The 23,045-nt window shown below is 45.5% G+C and overlaps 1 protein-coding gene across 1 annotated transcript; it reads left to right on the forward strand.

Annotated features, from left to right (window-relative positions):
• Window positions 1–297: 297 nt before the first annotated feature.
• LOC124690757 lies at window positions 298–6,034 on the forward strand. The gene is made up of 3 exons (XM_047224099.1): window positions 298–1,525; window positions 2,702–2,803; window positions 5,775–6,034. The coding sequence occupies exons 1-3, from the start codon at window positions 298–300 to the stop codon at window positions 5,813–5,815; spliced, it is 1,371 nt and encodes a 456-aa protein (XP_047080055.1). The 3' UTR covers window positions 5,816–6,034.
• Window positions 6,035–23,045: the final 17,011 nt, after the last annotated feature.

Below are 23,045 nucleotides of genomic sequence, written 5' to 3' on the forward strand. Positions count from 1 at the left end.
TTCTTAACTTGCAGCTAGTGGACTTAGGGGCGACATGGTTTTAAAAATAAGTGGAGATTTGGAATCTGGTGGGCCACAAATTCCCATGGAAAGTTAGTACTGTACCAAACAAACAAACAAGGGCTTTCCCTAAAAAAAGGGCTTGTTTCGTTGGTCGCCATGGCTGCCGCCGCCGCCGCCACCGCCGCCGCCACCGCCTCTTCATCCTCCTCCTCTTCCGTTCTGAGTCCGCCTCTACTTCCCGATGGCGATGACCACGACGCCCCAAACTGGGTTCTCCTCGACATCCTTGGCTATATGGGCGACCACCACCGCAACGCCAACTTCGCCGAGAGCAACACGAGCACCGGCGAACTCATCCAAGTGTCCTTCCACACTGCCCGCCCGCCCCAAGTCTCCCACTTCTGTGTCCACTGCCCAGACCTTGGACCCGCCGGTTTTGTGGTGCCTCCCAAGGTTATCAGCGCGGATTCAGATCTCATCCTCTTCCAGGTTTCCGTGTGCCCCCAGGTCCGCTTCAACCCGCGTTACTGCGACTACTTCCTCTACAGGGCGCACCCTCGGAACCCATCACTCTACCTTCTTCCGCACCCGTACCCCAACTTCTTCAAAGACGAGGAGGTCGCCCTCCTCAGCTTCAGCGACGGGTATGCCGTCGCCGCTCTCACCAGAAACTACTTGAAATTGACTCCTAATAAGGAGTTCAATCTCTACCTTTACCGCTCCTCCAAAGCTCAGGAGGGGTGGACCTCCAAGGTGGTGTCGGTGGCAGACCCAATGAGGGACAAGGTGTTGCCTGTGTATTGTGCGCCGTATCATGAGACATCAAAGGTGATCATACTCGGGCGAGGCGAGCTTGGCATGGTCGGCTGGGTTGACCTCTGGCGTGGCATCCTAGTCTGCAATGTGCTGGAGGAGGATCCCGCACTCCTCGACTTACCACTGCCTCTGCCAGCGGATGGTAACAGGAGATTCTACCACAAATGCTCCCCACACATCCTTCGGGACATCACTGCCAACCTGCTTAAAGATTCCATCAAGTACATTGAGGTCGAAAATCCACAGAAAAATGTGGTTAGCCCAGACTACCCTCTTGATTCCTCTGCTCACCAAAAGCAGCACAGAGCACCCCGTACAGCTTGGAAGGCCACCACATGGAGCCGACCGATCCCAATTGATCCATCCAAGGACTGGCATCTTGACTACACCTACGATGTTGCTCACATCACTATTGACCCATTGCATTGTGAGCAGCTGCCTAGGCTGCGGGGTACCGACGACAACCCCTCCAAGCCAACATTACCGGCACAACTCATTGGTTTTCCCACCTTGAGCATGGATGATGACGTTTTGTACCTGATGTTTATCGCATACCACACCGGCCACGGCGGCCAGGACGTGGTGATTTCTATTGACATGAGGAAGAATATACTGCAAGGATTTGCCAATCTTGTGTCAGGAAAAGATTTCACTTTTATGCGTTACTGCACCAGTGAAATCTCCAAATATCTTAGCAAGGATGAAGGTAATTTTGCTATACTAGTAACTACTCCGTGTTCGTGTGCCTATCTGTATGCATGGTCTGCTTATCCTATATGTTGAGTCTTGACCCTGTACCCATGGATTCTTCGCAAGACTAGTTTCTGTACTTTGCTTAGCAGTCTAATGTCTTAACTTTTCCATGTAAGCTGAATGTTAGGACACCAGAGTTCACCAGGACTGAAAATCTAGACACTCTTGTGAACGGGGTTTCACCTTGTTACTTTTGAAAGAGCTAAATGCTATGGCCTTATCATATCACTCTGATGCTTAGGATGTGACTTTAGCTAATTATGGATGGACGTTCAAGGTTCTTTTCCTTTTCCTTTTTTTTTTTGCTAGAAGACAACTCTAGAACCTAGTTGAGCTAATTCAGGTGTGTTAGCTTGACTACGATGATGGTATGCACCGCGAGGGACGGCTGTTCTATTCCGAACTGTGCTGTCCGAATTTTTACATCAGGTGTTACCACAATTCTTGGGTCTTGTGGCTGTAGTTTGGAAAAGTATGTAAATTATGTTCAACTGATATTGTGTTGCTTTTGTATGTTAAGCAGTCACTGTGTACTGGTAGAATGAACTGGTGTACAAATAAACTTTAATGGTGGTTTACAAGTATCTATACAACATGCTTCGAATCAACATGAATGGAAAAGTTTGCATTTTCATTATAACGGCCGATGACATCCATTAAATAATGGCACAACATACACCTAGCATGATGCAACACAATGTAGGGTATTTGAGTGCCCTTTGAAACAAGTTTCCGTTGGGTTTAATAGTTCATGCACTCTATTTTAGATTCTGTCTTTGTATCTATGCAGTGAGCCTACCTAAAATTTCACCACTAACATACATATATGTATATTTTCTAGCATCTAAATAGGTAAATGATTGTCAAATGTGTATGTCGAATAACTTGTTGATTTGCAGAACAACAAATAAAAACAACATGCACAAGAATAATAGGCGATCAAGACAAACTTTTAGAAGTATTTGTCTGTAGTTGTTTTTTCTCTATTTGGATTCATTATTTCTGTAGTTCTGTTTGCTGTTTTGCACTACCAAAGGACACCATCTATCTTCAGTTTTTTGATTGAAAAGAAACCAGTGTTTCTGTAGAGATCATTTTGTCAAATCCTGAGCTATTTTATATGATACAGGCACGAGAGAAGCTTCAGAAACAAGGTTGCTACAGGAAAAGACTTTGCTTCTATGCGTATCTGCACCAAGTGAAATATCCAAATATCTTGGTAAGGGTGAAGGTAATTTTGCTATACTTGTGTGACTATCTTTCCTTTTTCGAGAAAAAGAAAAAGAATTTGTGTTTCATTTCACAGAACAGGAAGACATCATCAGGGGCACAACCTCCAAAGGAGGGACACACACATGCACGCACACACACGACCGTCCTCGCCACCTGACCCAGGTGAGGAGGTGCCACCAACTAGCCTAGCCTCTAGCCAAGAATGGCGAGGTGTCGAGACTCGAGCCACAGGGGTGTGTCGCAACGTTGCTAGACGCCTCCAAAGACGGCCGCATCTCCAGGACAGTCCAGGCCAATGTGCCTCACACCCATGTGCCTAGAGGATGGGCAGGTGGATGTCTGCACCCTGCGTAGCAGCCCACACCAAAACAATGCATCGCCCCTCCGGTTGCCGCATCGGTTACTCCACGTGCATCCCAAGCAACACCTCCAAGAAGGGAATGTCGGGAATACGCCACTGCTGCCCGGTCCGGTTAGTCGGACCTAGGATTTCCCCTGCTGCTCGTGGAGAAGGCCATCCATGGTCGAGGTAACGTCACCCTCGAGCATCGCCGGTCAGCACCGCGCAGGGATCACGCGGAATTCGGTAGCCTGGCAGGGCCACAACACCGAGAGGGTAGCTGTAAATAATCACCGTTGAAGGAGGGAGGCATCGGCTAGCGCAGTGCAACAACCGCCGGTAGGCTGCCAACAGGCCAGCCATCACCGGGGAACAAGTCGAGCGGGGCTGGTGGCGTCGTCACACGGACCTGCCACATGCGTCATCGACACCGTCCATTGTCGCCGCCATGCCGGCCCAGAGCCTACAGTGCCAGGATCCACCTAGGCACAACCAAGTAGCCATCGTGACGCCTTCGCCGTGCTAGGTCCAAAGGTCCGACCTCTGGATCTGTGGTCCGTCGTAAGGAAACCCTAGCCCTGAGGAGCGTTGTGTCGGTGGCCTCGTCGAGCTTCCACGCTCGAGGGGAAACTAAGAGCATGTCTAACAGGCCCCTTATAACCCGCCCACCCCGTAAAATTCCGACGGGATACGGGGCAGGCGCGGTTTGGGCCGTCTAGCAGGCCCCGTATTCAGGCCGACCCGTTTCGGCGGAATACGGGGCCCAGGAAATCCGCCCGCCGCCCCCTACTTATACCGGGAGCAGGTGCGAGTGAGGGGTTAACCCCTCACTTGCAACCCTAGCTCCGTCGTCCGCCACCGCCTCCCTAGTTAGCTCCGGCGAGAAATCCCTCACTCCTAGCTCCGCATTTCACCCCAGCTCCGGCATGGACGCACGCCGCCGTAGTACCGCCTCGCCGGCGAGCGGATCGAAGCGATCCCGCTCGCCGGACAACGTGGAGGATGCGTGGCGTCTCCAATGCAAGAGATCCGCCGCCGGGAGCCGCCGTGCGGCCTGCAGGTACGCTGGCGCCGCGTACGTCCTGCCGAAGCTCGTTGAGTTCGCGGCGGGCGGTCGCTGGTACAAGGAGGATCCGCCGCTCAAGCCGATGAGCGGCCCCGCATTCGACAACTGGCGCGCCAAGTGGGAGCGCCAACGCCGGGCGAAGGCGGCTTGGAACGCGACCATCGGGAGCACCAGCGGCGGAGGAGCTCCGCTCGCCGGCGAGGAGGAGGAGGACCCCGACTTCTTGATGGCGATAGAAGAGTCCCTCAAGGACAACGCCAAGAAGAAGAGGGCAGAGGAGGAAGAGAAGGCGGCGGCCATCGCCGCCGTGAAGGAGGCGCAGTTGCGGGAGGCGGAGGCGGACGCGTACATCGTCGACCTCTCCGACTAGAAGTCGCAATCCATTTAGGATCGCGCATGTTGTATGTATATACGTTGATCCGCATGTATGATCGACGAACTATGAATATGAACAAGTTTCCCGGGGTTTTAAATTTACGATTTTACGGGGTGAAATACGGGGTCTGCTAGACGGAACGATGTATCGACGAGCACTTCTTTTATACGGGACGAAAAAATCGCAAAATACGGAACAGAAAAGTAAGGGACCTGTTAGACATGCTCTAACGCTGGATCCATGAGGGCCATGCTCGGTAGGGGCACCGGGGGCGATAGAGAGGATGGGAGATCGAGGGCACGGAAGCGCTGTGGTGGAGTCACCTGTGTGTGTGGTGTGTGTGGATTTCACATCCTAACCACTCATTACCCCCGGCATATGTAGAACGCAATCCCCACGCGTGACCTAATCATCGGACGCCATCCACCTTCTCGCCGTCGCCGGCATGCCCTGCGCCGCCTCAGATTCCCTGCCTCCGGTGGACAACCGCGACACCCCCCAACCTTCTGCGACGGTCGTCCTCCCGCAACATCTTGCATGACGCCGGCGATCCCCTATGCCGCCTCCCAACCTCCTTGGCCCATGCTCACCCACTCCACTCCATCCATGGGGCCTCCAAACCCCTATGCTGTACGTCCTCGTGGCTCCACTCGAATTTCTGTAGCTACTCACCAGCACGGGATGCCCTGTCCTCATCCACGGTCTCCGGCACTAGCGACCATGCTCACCGGATCCTGCCTAGACCGCGCGGAAGTACACCCCACACTGGCCGGCAGCAGGAGTCCATGGATGCCCTCCCAGGAACCTGCGCTGGTCCACAGGCCCTGGCTTCTTTCTATGGTACTCCTTTCCGTTGGCACGCTGAAGAACAATCCGGTGCTGATGCCCACGCTGCTCTCAACTAACTGTGTTCCTCTGAACTGCTGTGTGAGCTGCCGTTGATTTCCCCTACTGTACAATATGAACTGCTAGTACTCAAACGTCCAAGCAAATTATGTGAGTTGCTGCTACTGAACCTGTGCGTAGATGGTTCTGAACTGGGCGCGGTTCCTCTGCAGTTTTACTATTAGCTGCTCCTTAATTATGCGGATGGTTCTGAACCTGTACGTATATTTTTCAGATATTTGCCTGAATTTTTTTGGCAGATTCGTGTCTTGATTTTTTTTCCTTTATGTGTTCTATTGCAGAACGCAAAGAAAAGATAGACGGAGGAGATGCTCGGGGATAATGTGCGGACATTACACTCGCGAGAAAAGTTTCTGTGACCCTACTTCCACCTGTGTACTTTTGCCAGTCCACGAGTGAAGTACATCATCTTATTGCCAGTCCATGCAATCTGCCTCTCGGAAGTTTATTCTCCATCTTAAATACCATTTAGAACTGCCGGTCATACATGGTGGTATGCATTTATGTTTGATCAGGGAGTGTTTAAATATTAGACGTTTTACAACGTTGTCTGTTAATGGTATACAGAGCTGAATGTTTATTTCTCTCTCAACATTCAATCAGGGATGTGGTACGAACCTACGAATTACATGTCTAAATTCTCGGCCTGACTGATAATCCGTTAAGAAAAGTTCAGGGTGATGTTATAATCTGTCCTCGTTCTCTTTAACAAAAATATCACATGGTGAAAAAAGAAGTGTATGGTTTGTTCTCATAGTTCAAAAAATATATAAATTCTTGCACGGATCTCACAGTAGGGTTAGCTTTATTTTGTTCAGCCTTCAAAGGTCTGCAGGATTTGAACCACCGGAGTCATTCCCCTTGGAAATCCAGGTAAAACAAATATACAAGTGCAAAACAAGCATCAAGAAGTACATGATCTAAAAAAGTAAAGAAGTACACTGGTCCATGTGAAATTCTAGAAAAAAAGCAAATAATAAATGTCGAAAAGAATTAAACACGATGACATCCAGAAGTACAAAGGTTTAATTTATAGAAGTCGGAGTCTCTAAGAGGAAGTAAAAAAATCAAGCATTGGAAGTACAAATATTTTGTAAAAAGTACACCAAGGTGACACTTGATAGTATAAAGTTTATGTTTCGGAAGTAACAATATGTTCAAAATGTAGGAAATATTAATTAAATAGTTTCAAAAAATAACTAGTGGGAAGTACACAACTTTCTCCAAGAAGTACAAATGTACTATTCCAGGAAGTACAAAAATCCACCACGAGAACTACATAATCCCGTGGAGTGCTGGAAAAATAATGATGTCATAGGGGAGAAAGTGAATAATCCTGTAGTAAGAAAATAATAAATAATCCGCAAAAGCAGGAAATGCACATGCACATAGTGAAGACAAGAAGTACAAGGTTCAGGTTTGCAAAGTACATAGTCGGCATTAAGGAAGTACATATAGTGACATCGGGAAGTGAAAAGGTTGTATTTCTCAAAGTTTGCGGTTCTTGGTGATACTAAGTGCCCAATTTTACGATGGAAAGGACAAATGTTTATTCGGGAGTGCACATTCCGAAAGTACAAAATTTAATAATATTCAGCCTAAATGGCATTTTGATATTAAAATTTAGGGTTACATACATCCCCACTACACCACCCCTAAGTCGTAGTATGCACACGTAATGCATCTTCTCTAAGGTACCAAGGATTTGTTGCTTGTCACCGCTGCCGTGTGGACTACAACTCAGCCTACCTAATAAACAACGAGGCTACGTGAAGTTCATATTCTCTTTACGAGAGTGCATAACTTTTGTTCCCGAAGTACATGCGGTGACTACAGGGAGTGCATACGATGGCGATGGGAAATACACACACTGACAACGGGAAGTACACAAAGTAATGAAGGAAGTAAAATGGTTTGACTTTGGGAAATCAAGAGTCCTCACGAAGCATTCAAGCTGCCAAAACCATTTTGAAGGACTTCGCCTCTCAATTTTCTTCTCTCCAAGCCGATAATGCTCGGCTCCAAGAGCATGTTCTGTTGACATCTTCCAAGCTTGACCAAGCAGTGAAAATTGGTGCCACCGCCCGTCAAGATGTAGACTCTTTGAGAAAAGAGCTTGGTCGGTCGAAGAAGAAATCGAAGGAGCGAGGAGAAGGAGAAGGTCTGAAGCCAAGCTCAACGGAAGGAGAGGGAGGATTTTGTCGGGGGATGACCCCGAGTAGGTCAAGACTTGGCGAATTAGCCATGTTAAGATGCTGGTAAACCGGATTAAGAGGTAATCCGGGTTGCAAAAGTTCGATTCAATGGTTATTGATGGTACAATCCGGTATACCAGGAGGGGTATGCCGGAGTAAGGGCAACCGACGATATCTAAGCCAGAAGAACGTCCGAAGGAACCAAGCTCTGATGATAGAGAGAAGAATCCGGTTTGACCCGGTTAAATTAACTGGGATCCGGTATAGTCTCAGCGGCAACATGTCGGCACCCTGGTCAAAGATTCCCTCTAAGGCCGAAGGACACAAAGGAGCTAAGCAGTTCAGCTTTAAACGAAGCCCTGAAGCCAAAGCAGAAGGATGACGAAAAAGGTGCCCGAGGCCGACCAAGCGAGGTCACCAGACCAAGGATGCAGAAGAGGGCATCACTCCTGGAGTCAAAGAAGCTTTATAAAGTAGCTTAGCTAAGAAAATATACCCTAGGGTTCCTTCCCTTGTAAGCCTCCTCTCCACTATATAAGGAGAGGAGGGGCACCCTTGTGCGGGGGGATCGATCAGTGAGCAAGAGAGGGCTCTGGCTAGTAAGCCGTACATCGTCTACCTCTGGCCTTAGGCCAAGTTCTTGCCCTGATCTTGTGGATCCAGAAATCTAATACAAGATGTGTGTTTTCCACCTTCATCTTACCCTCCTCTAGATCCTCTTGCGCACATTTGGCCCCAACTTAAGCCATCCTATGGCATCTGTCTGTTCACCACGACGACAAATTTTCTGCATAAATCCATCATGGCCTTGCTTGGTAATGTTACTGCTTTCTCTTTGAGTCACTTTTTTGTTTAGTTTTGCTGGCTTCTAATCTTCTGCTCTTATTTCTTGCAGAAGCTGCTGACATCCCTCTTAATTCTGTAGGCAGGCTCTCGGCTGAGTCTTCTGCTGATGCCATTTCTTTGGTAGTTGAATCCGGCGACCTCGTTCGAGCTCTTCTCTAGAAGAACAGGGCGGTCTTGTCGAGATTGCACACCATGATCTTCCCAAAGGCGGATCAGCGAGAAGACCACGGGAAAGCGGCGGGCACTTTCTCCATCAACACCGAAAGCACCATCAAGGTATTCAAACGTACCTCGCGTACCTATGGTGCTCTCCTTGCTTTCCAGCTTCTGATGGGACGCGCCTTCAAAGCCGAAATGGATTTGCTGACGAAAGAGCTGCCAAAGGACCATGATGGGCTGGCTATCGACCTTAGCCCTTTCAAGGCATCAGCGCGAAAATGCGCGCTGCAGCTTCTTGAACTGGTGACAGCTAATAAGCCAGCTGCCGGAGGAGCTTCCCCAAGCTTGTTGACGCAAACCCAGGCTCCTTGAACTTTTCTTTATTGAATTGTAATTTGTCGTTTGTTTCAAATAATGCCTTTTCTAAGGCCTTCGACCGTAATGAATTCAAAGCTGGCAGTGTTGCTAGTTTTTCTTTTCCAACTGCGATGTTCCTATTTCTGATTGCGCGCTCCCGATGGGAGTAAAATCTATCGACATTGTATATGTTCCTTGACACACTTGATGTTGTATTTGCGGGTGACTCCTATGCCTTCCTTTGTAGAAGGTTCTTCGGCTAATGACTCTGAAAATGATCAGCTTCAACGTATGAAGACCCGAATTGCTCAGATGGATGGAGACATGGGTGGCCTCCATGCTATGGCAGCTATTATAAAGAAAAAGGGCCAACTGGCCATTGACGCGGAGCGATACGCTCTCGGCAAGCTGCAAAAAGCTACAAAAGCTTGAACTGTAAGTGCTTGATACTCCTTAGGTTCCTTTGAGTGGTTTGATAATCCTTTTTTTGCTTTTGATCTCCGCGTCGTTGCCTCTTGTCAGTCATATCCCTGAATCTGTATGAAGAAAACAAGAAAGTGCATGAACGTGTAGATGCTTTGACTAATCTTTCGCAATTTGAAAAAGTTTTCTGGATGGACAAGCAAAAAGCTGTTATTGTTGCAAATTTTCAGGATTGGGTGCACCAAGTACACCGATTTTTTGGTAAGTGCTACACTGGTTTGAGGATGATATGGAAGACCATGTTCCCCCTGAATCCTACGTTGCTAACTTTGATGTCAAAGTTTAGTAATGTGAAGAAGGTCCGTAGGCTAGTTCGCAGTCAACTTCTTGCAGGAGTTGAGTCAGCATTTGCTTTTGTATTGTCCCAGCACCCTTCACTGGATTTGGAAGCGATCGCAAAAACTGATGGTGACATAAGGCAATATTTCCCTCTCGTGAAGGATACTGCCTCCATGGTCGCTACCAGATTAGAGATCAGCTCAGAAGCATACGATTCCTCCTGAGTAGCGTTTGATGCCACTATCATTCTGTTGTAACAAATTAATCTTGTTTCCAAATATTCGGATACCCTGATTGTAAGTTTATTCGGCACTTAAAGATTTTCTTTTGCCCTATTCTCGAAGGGCTTTTGTAAGGATGAATGTCTTGCTAGAGATGATACGCTTTCCACTTTTGACAAAATATCGATACTTCGCAAATTGTCTTCAAACGCTAGTGGTAATTTTGTTGACTATGCTGCAAATCTCGATGCACTAGTCCTTTTGGCATCGGTATTGTGATGCTTTTTATGAAAAGTATCGGTAGCAAAAACATTTGAGTGATCAGCTCATGTTGCGGGTCCGAAGAACCCATAGTAATCACAACTTTTCTACAACCGATAATGTATGTTTTTGGCGACAGCCCCCAAGTAAATCGAGTAAACTATGTTCATCATTGACTCCTTTGCTCTTAGTACCCCTTGTTCAATGTACCTGCATGGGCCTTCCATAAGTTACATTATCCTTGCCATTAGAAGCGTTCACATGTTCCTGAGGCTTTGGTAGAAGATAACGTGTATTATTTTATAAGACCCTTTGATTATCAACTATTGCAGCCCTCGCATTTTCCATGAGGCTTAGGTGATAGTTTTGGGCATAATCAGCACAGGTGACCCCTGATCTTTTTTATCGGGTTCGCTTAATGTGCTTCATATTTCGAAGTCGACGCTCGCGGTATTGTGCGAGAAAGAAAAAATTTCAAAAAATTGTTCGGGTGTTCCGAAGCAATTAAATGATCGTATGAACGAAAGTTGAACCTTTATTAATAAGTCTATGACGATAATATAAGCTAGTATTGCTATGTATTAAGAAAGATTTATTGAAAATAAAATCCTATGAAGATGTATGCCACCACTCGTATTCTTAAGTAAGAGGAGGGCCATTCTTCTCTTGATCCATGCCCGCCAAGGTGCCAATAGCTTCCGAAGTGCCGATGATTTCTAGGGCGGTGCCGATGGTTTCCGTAGGAGTACTGACAATTGCTGCCGAAGAATTAACACCTTCTTTGGAATCTTTATCTTCTGTTGTCGTAGTTTTGGTAGTTGTTGCTGCAGAATCATCCGATTGTTTCTTCATCTTCTTGCCGCCGTCGACCTCCATAAGCTTGGAGTCTTGAAGAGCCAACTGCTTGGAGGAGAAGTCGACAGTTTTAACTTCCTGCTTTACCCCAAACTTAGCAGCGGTCTTCTGGAACTCTCGATCACAGTTATCTGAGCGAGATAAACTTCCATGAACCATAATATTGGTCCCACTGTTGCCTGGCATCTTAAGTTTTAAGTACGCATAATGCGGTACAGCCATGAACTTAGCGTAATCTGGTCTTCCGAGAATAGCATGGTAGTGTGATTCCCAAATCACTACCTCAAACTTGAGCCTTTCCCTTCTGAAATTGTCAGGTTTCTCGATGACTACACTCAACGAAATTCTGCCGAGAGATTATGCTGGCGAAGTTACAACAATGCCATGGAAACATGTATCGGACTCCTGCAACCTATCGACTGTAATGCCCATATTTTTGACTGTGCTTGCGAATATTAGATTCAATCCGCTTCCACCATCCATGCCACCATCCATGAATACTTTGCTCATATTGAATCCTCCAATGTGTGCTTCGACTACCAAGGCTGCATGACCCGGCCTTGGGATAGACATCGGGTGGTTGGCCCTGCTGAACAGGATGCTCTGCGTAGACCAATCGATGAATTCTGGGACGTTAGCCATAGTGCTCTCTACAAGGTTTATCTCTTGCGTAAGCTTCATCTCTCTCCTAGAAATGCCAGTTTTATGAATCATGCTCATCTGCCCCCCGAGGTGGAGGAAATGCTTCATTAGAGGCACGAGTTTGAACTTGCTGAGTTTGATGCTGAGGTGGCGGCGGTGGGTTCAGTAGCTGCGCCTGCCCCTTACCCGACTCATAGAACTTCTGAATATCGAGAAACTATCGGTAGTCCCTGAGAAGATGGCTTGATTTTTTGGTGTTATTCTTGGGGTCGAAGTACGAGTGTATGTAACAAGGAGCGATCAACTGCTCGACGAACGGTAGATCTGGGACCCGAGGTGGCCGTTCCCTGTAGTTGCCACGATTTCCTCCAGAACCGATGCTGTTTCCGTCTCGATGATCATCGCGCTTGTCCCCGCGCTGATCATCATAGCGATCATCACGTCGATCGGAATATCATGCAGCTACAATATTGGTGTCTTGATACCAGCAGTCTCTTCTCTTTTTTCGACGATCACGTCGATGGCCCGAGTCGTGCTTCTGGTCGTCGTCTTCGCCATCGCTACATGGACGTGGCGATCTCCATAAGTCTAGTAATGGTCTTCGGCTTCTTTCGGCCAAGCTCCTTGATATAGAATTCTCGTCGGATGTCGTCGCTGAAAGCATCAATCGCCTTATCAACAGAGACATCTTCGGCAGTATTCAGGAGTTCAGTAAAACGCCCAATGTACGCGCGAATCGATTCCTTTGGTTTTTGGTGGCATTGTCGTAGTTCTTCGATTCCAATGGGCATTTTGTATGTGTGGTCTGGAAGTTTTTGACAAAGGCATCGACTAAGTCGTCTCAGGATCTGATGGACCCCTTCGTTAGACCCCTTAGCTAAGCTCGTGCCGAATACTTTAGGTAAAGCTGCAGACACTGCATTGCCGCTACTTAGTTTCCCTTGTGTAAGATCACAGTTTGCAGATAATCGTCTATCCAAGACCTTCGCTCCTGTTGACCATCGTACTTGGCAGCGTTGGTGGGCGTAGGCTTGAATCTCTTCGGTGGCATTGACTGCCGAATCCTTTTGCTTAAACAATCAACACCTCGTAGTTCACCATCATACTCTTGGGTTTCTTCAGAGTCCTCGCTATCGTAGCCTTCTCTTGCGGCACGCCGATGACGAGCTTTATCAATCTTGCTCTGCGTAATATCGCCGCGGGCATCCTTTGGATGATGCTTAGATCCACTGCCTTGATGTGTAATCCTCTCCTTCCTAGGGGTGAGTTTATCTCCAAGTATCGCGAGGCTTTCCAGAGCACCTCGGTGATCTTGCGCCATCGGATCATTGGGTGTCTATTGATGGTTGATTAGATAAGCTACGAGATTTGCGGTTCCCCCTCAACAGTCCTTGTCCTGATCATGCCCGCGGTGTCCATGGTCATGAAGGAATTGGAGAGATTCGAAGTAATCTCCCTCGCATCGTTGATACGTCTCCAACGTATCTATAATTTCTGATGTTCCATGCTAGTTTTATGACAATACCTACATGTTTTGCTCACACTTTATAATGATTTTATGCATTTTCCGGTACTAACCTATTAACAAGATGCCGAAGCGCCAGTTCCTGTTTTCTGCTATTTTTGGTTTCAGAAATCCTACACAGGAAATATTCTCGGAATTGGACGAAACAAAAGCCAAACCTTCTATTTTACCGAGACGGACCCAGAGAGCCAGAGAAGTGCCGGAGGGGGGCCAAGGGGGCCCCACACCATAGGGGGCGTGGGCCCAACCCTGGCCGCGCCGCCATGTGGTGAGGGAACCCTGGGACTCCTCCGAGGCCGCCCTTCCGCCTATATATTCTTCCGTCTCCGAAAACCCTACCACGATCGACGATATTCCATGAAGAGTTCCGTAGCCGCCGCCATCGCGAAACCAAGTTTCGGGGGACAGAATCTCTGTTCCGTCACGCCGCCGGGACGGGAATAGCCCCCGGAAGCCATCTCCATCGACACCACCGCCATCTTCACCGCCATTGCTGTCTCCCATGATGAGGAGGGAGTAGTTCTCCCCCGAGGCTGAGGGCTCTACCGGTAGCTATGTGGTTCATCTCTCTCTCCCATGGTGTGATCTTTATGTGATCATGAGCTTTGTATCACTATTAATCTATGTGCTACTCTAGTGATGTTATTAAAGTAGTTTATTCCTCCTCCATGATGTAAAGTTGACAGTGTGTGCATCATGTAGTACTTGGCGTAGGTTATGATTGTAATCTCTTGTAGATTATGAAGTTAACTATTACTATGATAGTATTGATGTGATCTATTCCTCCTTTCATAGCTATTGGTGAAAGTCTGTCTGCTATGTTAGTACTCGGTCTAAATTGCAACGGTCTATTATGCACTCTAGAGGTTACTTTAATATGAACTCCGGACGTTGTGGAGCTTGTTTACTCCGGCTAGAGGTGTGCTTTTGTAGCCCTACACAATGAATGGTGTTTGTTATCCAACAAGAGAGTGTGAGAAAGTAGCACAAGTGAAGAGAAGTTATTTATTTATGTGATCATTGTTGAGAGTGTCCATTAGTGAAAATATGATCCCTAGGCCTTGTTTCCAAATATCGAATCACCATTTATTTACTGTTCTACTGCATGTTTACTTGCTGCCATATTTATTTCAGATTGTTATTACCACTCATATTCATCCATATCACTTGCATCTTACTATCTCTTCGTCGAACTAGTGCACCTATACATCTGACAAGTGTATTAGGTGTGTTGGGGACACAAGAGACTTCTTGTATCTTAATTACAAGGTTGCTTGAGAGGGATTTCTTTGACCTCTACCTCCCTGAGTTCGATAAACCTTGGGTGATTCACTTAAGGGAAACTTGCTGCTGTTCTACAAACCTCTGCTCTTGGAGGCCCAACACTGTCTACAGGAATAGAAGCGTGCGTAAACATCAAGCTATTTTCACGGCGCCGTTGCCGGGGAGGTAAGGTAAAAGGTATTCACATCCTCCGACTACTAAGCTATTTCCTAGCACTGTTGCCGGTGTGTGAGTGCTCGAAGCTATTTCCTTTAGATCCTGCAATTGCATCTTTTTGTTTCTTGTTTTTATTTTCACTAGTTAGGCTTAATGGAAAACAACAAAAAAAATTAGAGATCTTTATGAACTTTATATTGAATTAGGACATGATGTGTTTGAAGAGAGAATTAAAAAACCCATGTAAATTTGTTTGCAAAATAGTTGTAGCAATGTTATTAGCATGAACTCTTTGAACACTCTTATTGCTAATGCTATGGAAGAATTTAAGCTTGGGGAAGCTGGTTGTGATATTTTTAGTCCCCCAAGTTTTGAGGAGAAAATTTTCTTTGATGATACTTTGCCTCCCATTTATGATGATTATAATGATAGTGGTATTTTGGTGCCACCTACTATGGAGGATAAAGTTTATTATGATTATACTATGCCTCCTATATTTGATGATTATGGTGATGAGAATAATAATGATAGCTACTTTGTTGAATTTTCTCCCACTACAATTAATAAGAATGACTATGCTTATGTGGAGAGTAATGATACTTTTATGCATGTGAACAAGAATGCTTTATGTGATAGTTATATTGTTGAGTTTGTTCATGATGCTACTGAAAGTTATTATGAGAGAGGGAAACATGGTTATATGCATCTTAATAATATTAAGTTTCCCGTCTTTATGTTGAGAATCTTGAAGTTGCGCTTGTGTTGCCTTTCTATGCTTGTTGCATTATGCTTACATGACTTGTTTATTTACAAGATTCCTTTTCATAGGAAGTGGGTTAGACTTAAAAGTGTATCTTATTTACTTTTGATGCTCTCTTTTCATTCAACTCTTATTTCTTGCGAGTGCATCATTAAATTTACTGAGTCCATCTTAATGGCTATAAAGAAAGCACTTCTTGGGAGATAACCCATGTTTTTATTTTGCTACTGTTTTGTTGTGTCTTGGAAGTTTTTACTACTGTAGCAACCTCTCCTTATCTTTATTTTATTGTATTATTGTGCCAAGTAAAATCTTTGATAGTAAGGTTGATACTAGATTTGGATTACTGCGCAGAAACAGATTTCTAGCTGTCACGAATTTGAGTAGGTCTCTCTGTAGAAAACTCAGAAAAATCTGCGAAAATTCATGAGTAATCCTCAGATATGTACGCAACTTTCATTAAATTTGAGCTTATTCATCTGAGCATGTTAAGTGCCTCTAAAAAATTCGTCTTTACGAACTGTTCTGTTTTGACAGATTCTGCCTTTTATTTCGCATTGCCTCTTTTACTGTGTTGAGTGGATTTCTTTGCTCCATTAACTTTCAGTAGATTTGGGTAATGTCCAGAAGTGTTGGGAATGATTGTGTCATCTCTGAACATGTGAATTTTTGATTATGCACTAACTCTCTAATGAGATTACTTCGAGTTTGGTGTGGAGGAAGTTTTCAAGGGTCAAGAGAGGAGGATGATACAATATGATCAAGAAGAGTGAAAAGTCTAAGCTTGGGGATGCCCCCGTGGTTCATCCCTGCATATTTCAAGAAGACTCAAGCATCTAAGCTTGGGGATGCCCAAGGCATCCCCTTCTTCATCAACAACTTATCAGGTCACCTCTAGTGAAACTATATTTTTATTCCGTCACATCTTATGTGCTTTACTTGGAGCGTATGTGTGTTTTATTTTCGTTTTGTTATTTTCATTCTCTGAATAAATTCGGATCCTAGCAATCCATGTGTGGGAGAGAGACACGCTCCGCTTTTTCATATTGAACACTAGTGTTCTTAGTTTTACTTTTAATGTTCATGGCAAAAGTTAAAAGCTGCTGCATTTATTGCTATTTGGTTGGAAACAGAAAATGCTGCATGTGGTAATTGGTATATGGTCTTGAATAATTTGATACTTGGCAATTGTTTTGAGCTCTCAAATAGATCATGTTTAAGCTCTTGCATCATGTAGTTTGAACCTATTAGTGGAGAACCACCGTAGAGCTTGTTGAAATTTGGTTTGCATGATTGGTCTCTCTAAAGTCTAGATATTTTATGGTAAAAGTGTTTGAACAACAAGGAAGATAGTGTAGAGTCTTAAAATGCTTGAAATATGTTCTTATGTAAGTTTTGCTGTACCGGTTCATACTTGTGTTTGCTTCAAACAACCTTGCTAGCCAAAGCGTTGTACTGAGAGGGAATGCTTCTCGTGCATCCAAATCCTTGAGCCAAAACTTATGCCATTTGTGTCCACCATAACTACCTACTATGTGGTATTTTTCTGCCATTCCAAAGTAAATTGCTTGCGTGCTACCTTTAAAAATTTCATTCCTTGTCTTTGCAATATATAGCTCACGGGAAAGTAGCTTAAAAACTATTATGGTAAAGAATATGTCGCTTATGTATCTTATTTCTTATAAGTTGCTTGTTGAGCGGTAACCATGTTCCTGGGGACGCCATCAACTGTTACACTTTTGTTGAATATCATGTGAGTTGCTATGCATGTTCGTCTTGTCTAAAGTAAGGGAGATTTGCCATGAGTTGAATGGTTTTAGTATGCATATTGTTAGATAAGAACATTGGGCCGCTAACCAAAGCCATGTATCATGGTGGAAGTTTCAGTTTGGACATTAATCCTCAATCTCTTATGAGAATATTATCTGTTGTTGAATGCTTAAGCATTAAAGAGGAGTCCATTATCTGTTTTCTATGTTGTCCCGGTATGGATGTCCTCAAGTTGAGATTTATCAAAAACGAGAAATCAAATGCAATTTATCTCCCTGGACCTTTGTACAGGCGGCATAGAGGTACCCCTTTGTGACACTTGGTTGAAACATATGTAATGCAATGATAATCCATGGAAATCAAAGCTAATTAGGACAAGGTGCGAGCACTATTGGTATTCGATGCATGAGGCTTGCAACTTATAGGATGTTTTATGCATAACACATATGAATTATTACTACTGTTGACAAAATTGTTTCTATGATTTCATAATATGTTTCTATGATTTCAAAATAAAATCTCTAGCACAAAATAGTAATGCCTGCTTCCCTCGCGAAGGGCCTTTCTTTTACTTTATGTTGAGTCAGTTTACCTACTTCTTTCTATCTTAGAAGCAAACACTTGTGTCAACTGTGTGCATTGATTCCTACATACTTGCTTATTTGCATTCATCATATTACTTTGTGTTGACAATTATACATGTTGAAGTTGAAAGCAACTGCTGAAACTTATATCTTCCTTTGTATTGCTTCAAAACCTTCTACTAAGAATTTATTGCTTCAAAACCTCCTGTTTTCTGCTGTTTTTGGTTTCAGAAATCCTACACAGGAAATATTCTCGGAATTGGACGAAACAAAAGCCAAACCTTCTATTTTACCGAGACGGACCCAGAGAGCCAGAGAAGTGCCGTGAGGGGGGCCAAGGGGGGCCCACACCATAGGGGGCGCAGGCCCAACCCTGGCCGCGCCGCCATGTGGTGAGGGAACCCTGGGACTCCTCCGAGGCCGCCCTTCCGCCTATATATTCTTCCGTCTCCGAAAACCCTACCACGATCGACGATATTCCACGAAGAGCTCCGTAGCCGCCGCCATCGCGAAACCAAGTTTCGGGGGACAGAATCTCTGTTCCGGCACGCCGCCGGGACGGGGAATTTTCCCCGGAAGCCATCTCCATCGACACCACCGCCATCTTCATCGCCATTGCTATCTCCCATGATGAGGAGGGAGTAGTTCTTCCCCGAGGCTGAGGGCTCTACCGGTAGCTATGTGGTTCATCTCTCTCTCCCATGGTGTGATCTTTATGTGATCATGAGCTTTGTATCACTATTAATCTATGTGCTACTCTAGTGATGTTATTAAAGTAGTCTATTCCTCCTCCATGATGTAAAGTTGACAGTGTGTGCATCATGTAGTACTTGGCGTAGGTTATGATTGTAATCTCTTGTAGATTATGAAGTTAACTATTACTATGATAGTATTGGTGTGATCTATTCCCCCTTTCATAGCTATTGGTGACAGTGTGTATGCTATGTTAGTACCCGGTCTAAATTGCAACGGTCTATTATGCACTCTAGAGGTTACTTTAATATGAACTCCGGGCGTTGTGGAGCTTGTTTACTCCGGCTAGAGGTGTGCTTTTATAGCCCTACACAATGAATGGTGTTTGTTATCCAACAAGAGAGTGTGAGAAAGTAGCACAAGTGAAGAGAAGTTATTTATTTATGTGATCATTGTTGAGAGTGTCCACTAGTGAAATTATGATCCCTAGGCCTTGTTTCCAAATATCGAATCACCGTTTATTTACTGTTCTACTGCATGTTTACTTGCTGCCATATTTATTTCAGATTGTTATCACCACTCATATTCATCCATATCACTTGCATCTTACTATCTCTTCGCCGAACTAGTGCACCTATACATCTGACAAGTGTATTAGGTGTGTTGGGGACACAAGAGACTTCCTGTATCTTAATTGCAGGGTTGCTTGAGAGGGATATCTTTGACCTCTACCTCCCTGAGTTCGATAAACCCTGGGTGATTCACTTAAGGGAAACTTGCTGCTGTTCTACAAACCTCTGCTCTTGGAGGCCCAACACTGTCTACAGGAATAGAAGCGTGCGTAGACATCAATCGTCTTCTGAAAGGCGAGGGATTCGCGGTCGAAACCTTCCTTGTCCTTGGTTGCTTCGATACGCGCTTCCATGTGAGGGTTGCCCCCTTCGTCAGTCGCTTGATTGATCGGCTGCCTGCCGACATCGATCGAGGTTAGTTTGCTCTTTGGCCAACCAATCCCGATTTTTATCTAGAATAGCATGATACATTGAGGGTTCCCCCCGAAGCTCCAGTGGGAATTGGAGTACGATTGGCTATAGCATTGCAAGCAATCTCCCACTCTTCTCCGGTGATGGTGTAAGCACTGTCGTCATTACTGGCACTGGTCTCAACGTTGCGACGCCTACCACGATTAGCGTGGGGTGTGTTCACCCTCCGAGATTTCATCTCCTGTGACAGGATTGATGATAGCATAAACTTGGTGATGGGCTGCCTCCCAGGTGGATGTCATGGGGATGATGCCGATACTTTCATCATCGGAAGAGCACCCGGCGCTGCAAACAAAAGGTGTATCTTCTGAACCCAGCCCGTGCCGGGTGTCGCGGTTGAGGCAGTAGTACGAAGTTAGATCCGATGATCCTGAATCATCAGATCCAACGAACATGGAAGATGTGGAACAGAACGGCGATGTCGATAGCGAAGATGTTGGAGATGGCCCCGATATCGCAGTCGATAGATCGACTGTGATTGGGGACGAAGCAGTTGATGCAACAGTCGATGAAGCCACAGTCCTTGATGTACTTAGGGCGATTGGATTGGGAAACCGAAAGATTCCTTCGGTGTTGATGCAGTATTGCACGCTCCCAAACGCCATCTCTAGCCCATCGCGTAAGCCCGAGAAGGTCAAACGCGATGAGTCGGTGTGCGGAGTAAACTCGAAGGACCCGAAACGAATCGAGTTCCTCAAGTTTGGTAATGAAGGAGTCAACGCCGATGTTAGCGATGCCGGCCCAAAGGTAGCCGACGAGATCGGAACAACCGATGAAGTGCATTTGTCGTCGTGGTGAACGAGCAGATGCCATGGGATGGCTTAAATTGGGGCCGAATGGGCGCTAGAGGATTCGGGGGAGGGTTTGCGATTAGATGGGATGAACTTCCGGATGATTTCCTCAAGAACACAACCAAAGGCAGGTATGCAAGAAGAAAGATAAGAGGAAGAACTCTGCTCTAGATCGCTTGCTCCATTGATCTCAACATGGTTACAGGTTTCTGGGCGTACATGAGCGTCTAGGAATTGACCATCCCGAATACGGGTGTGCCTGATACGTCCAAAACGTATCTACTTTCCCGAACACTTTTGCTATTGTTTTGCCTCTAATTTGTGTATTTTGGATGCAACTAACACGGACTAACGCTGTTTTCAACAGAGCGCTCCGGTGTCTCGTTTTTGTGCAGAAATCCAACTTTCGGGAAAATCCTCGGAATTTATGCAGAAGGCCCTATTTTCCAAGAATACTGACGGAGCCAGAAGGACAACTCAGGTGGAGGCCCAAGGGCCCCACACCATAAGGCGGCGCGGCCCAGGGGGGGCCCGCGCGGCCATGTGGTGTGGCCCCCTCGGCCGGCCTCCGACGCCCTCCTTCGGACTATTTATCGGCCTCGACCTAAAAACGCACGGGGAGAAGTCGAAGTCGCCAGAAACCCTCCAGAACGTCGCCACATCGCGAAACTCCGTCGCGGGAGCCAGAAGTCTCCGTTCTGGCACTCCACCGGGATGGGGAATTGGAGGAGATCATCGCCGCCATCACCGCCAACGCCTCTACATCAACCAGCCATGTTTCCCCCATCCATGTGTGAGTAATTCCCCGCTGTAGGCCGAAGGGGATGGTAGGGATTGGATGAGATTGGTCATGTAATAGCATAAGATTGTTAGGGCATAGTGCCTAGTGTCCGTAATTGGTACTTTGATGATATTGTTGCAACTTGTTATGCTTAATGCTTGTCACTAGGGCCCGAGTGCCATGATCTCAGATCTGAACATGTTATTGTTTCATCATGATATTCATTGTTTATGGTCTTACCTATAAGTTGTATACACATGTCGCTCGTCCGGAACCAATGGCCCCGAAGTGACAAGAATTGGGACAACCGGAGGGGATGGTAGCGATGTGAGGATCACATGTGTTCACGGAGTGTTAATGCTTTGCTCCGGTACTCTATTAAAAGGAGTACCTTAATATCCAAGTAGTTTCCCTTGAGGCCCGGCTGCCACCGGCTGGTAGGACAAAAGATGTTGTGCAAGTTTCTCATTGCGAGCACGCACGACTATATATGGAACACATGCCTATTGATTGCTTTGTACTTGGACACCGTTTTATTATTATCCGCAAATGCCCCGCTATGATTGTTACATGAGTTTCTCTCATCCATGCAACGCCCGTTCATCCGTCCTCGTGCCTACGAGTATTTTAATCCTGCTCGTTTACTAAAATCACTACTCGCTGTCTCTGTTACTCTGCCTATCGTTACTTCACTCACCGCTACGCCATAAAACTCGTTACTATCGATAAACTCTTGCGAGCAAGTCTGTTTCCAGTGCAGCTGAATTGACAACTCCGCTGTTAAGGCTTCCAAGTGTTCTTTGTCTCCCCTTGTGTCGAATCAATAAATTGGGTTTTACTTCCCTCGAAGACTGTTGCGATCCCCTATACTTGTGGGTCATCAAGACTATTTTCTGGCGCCGTTGTCGGGGAGCATAGCTTTATTTGGAAGTTCACTTGGATTGATATTGTTTGCTGCAAATTCTCCATCATGGGTAAACCTCGCGATTCTAAAATCGCCATATTGCCATCCACTACAAGAAAAGGTACAATTCTGAGTACCTCCGCTACACTTGATTCACCATCTGTGATTGATAAACTTGTTTCACCGCCACATGTTTCACATGCGGGTACTTCGCTCGAATCTGAAAACTCTCATAATATTGATAATATTTCTGCTCGTGCTTGATGATAGTGGTTCATTGGGATCTTTTCTAGATGCTACGATTGCTAGGTCTAGACAAATTGAAAATACTGAAACTCCTAATGCTACTACACTCGTTAATTCACTCGAACTTGATTATTTTAGTGATGATCCTGATGAAGATTATGTGGAGCTTAATGATGATTTTATTGAAAAATGCAATGCTACTACTGATGCAAGAAAAATTAAAAAGTTGCTTGCGTAACATGCTCGTTAGATATAAACCTGTCTCCCGATCCTAAATTTGCTACATCTCCTATAAACATTAAGGATAAAGATTATGATTTTTCTCTTGATCTATCTCATATAGCTATTGTTGAGAAAACACCCTTTTGTGGTACTCGAAAAAGAAAGTGTCGTTGAACACATAATTGAGTTATCTACTCTAAGTAGCTTGTTTTCCGATGATGTCAAGATGCGTACTTACTTTGTTGCTAAAATCTTTCCATTCTCATTAAAGGATGACGCTAAAACTTGGTATAATAGTTTGCCACCTAATTCTATTAAAAGTCCAAAAGAATTGCTTGATGTTTTCTTCCGTAAATACTTTCCTCGCTAGTGCTCAACATATTGCTTTGCGGAGAATTTATAATTTTGACCAGGAAGATGGAGAGAAATTGCCCGAGGCTTGGGCGAGATTTTGCTCTCTTATTAGAGCTCGGCTCTGATCATGATTTGGAAAAG

This window comes from Lolium rigidum, chromosome 2, assembly GCF_022539505.1.
Source record: "Lolium rigidum isolate FL_2022 chromosome 2, APGP_CSIRO_Lrig_0.1, whole genome shotgun sequence".
NCBI classification, from domain to species: Eukaryota; Viridiplantae; Streptophyta; class Magnoliopsida; order Poales; family Poaceae; genus Lolium; species Lolium rigidum.

Excerpts from the sequence above, each read along its gene's own strand:
- LOC124690757 (XM_047224099.1), top strand. The coding sequence starts at position 298 with ATGGGCGACCACCACCGCAACGCCAACTTCGCCGAGAGCAACACGAGC. Across the intron at positions 1,526-2,701 it reads ATATCTTAGCAAGGATGAAG|GCACGAGAGAAGCTTCAGAA; the intron begins GTAATTTTGCTA and ends TATATGATACAG. Across the intron at positions 2,804-5,774 it reads ATATCTTGGTAAGGGTGAAG|AACGCAAAGAAAAGATAGAC; the intron begins GTAATTTTGCTA and ends GTTCTATTGCAG.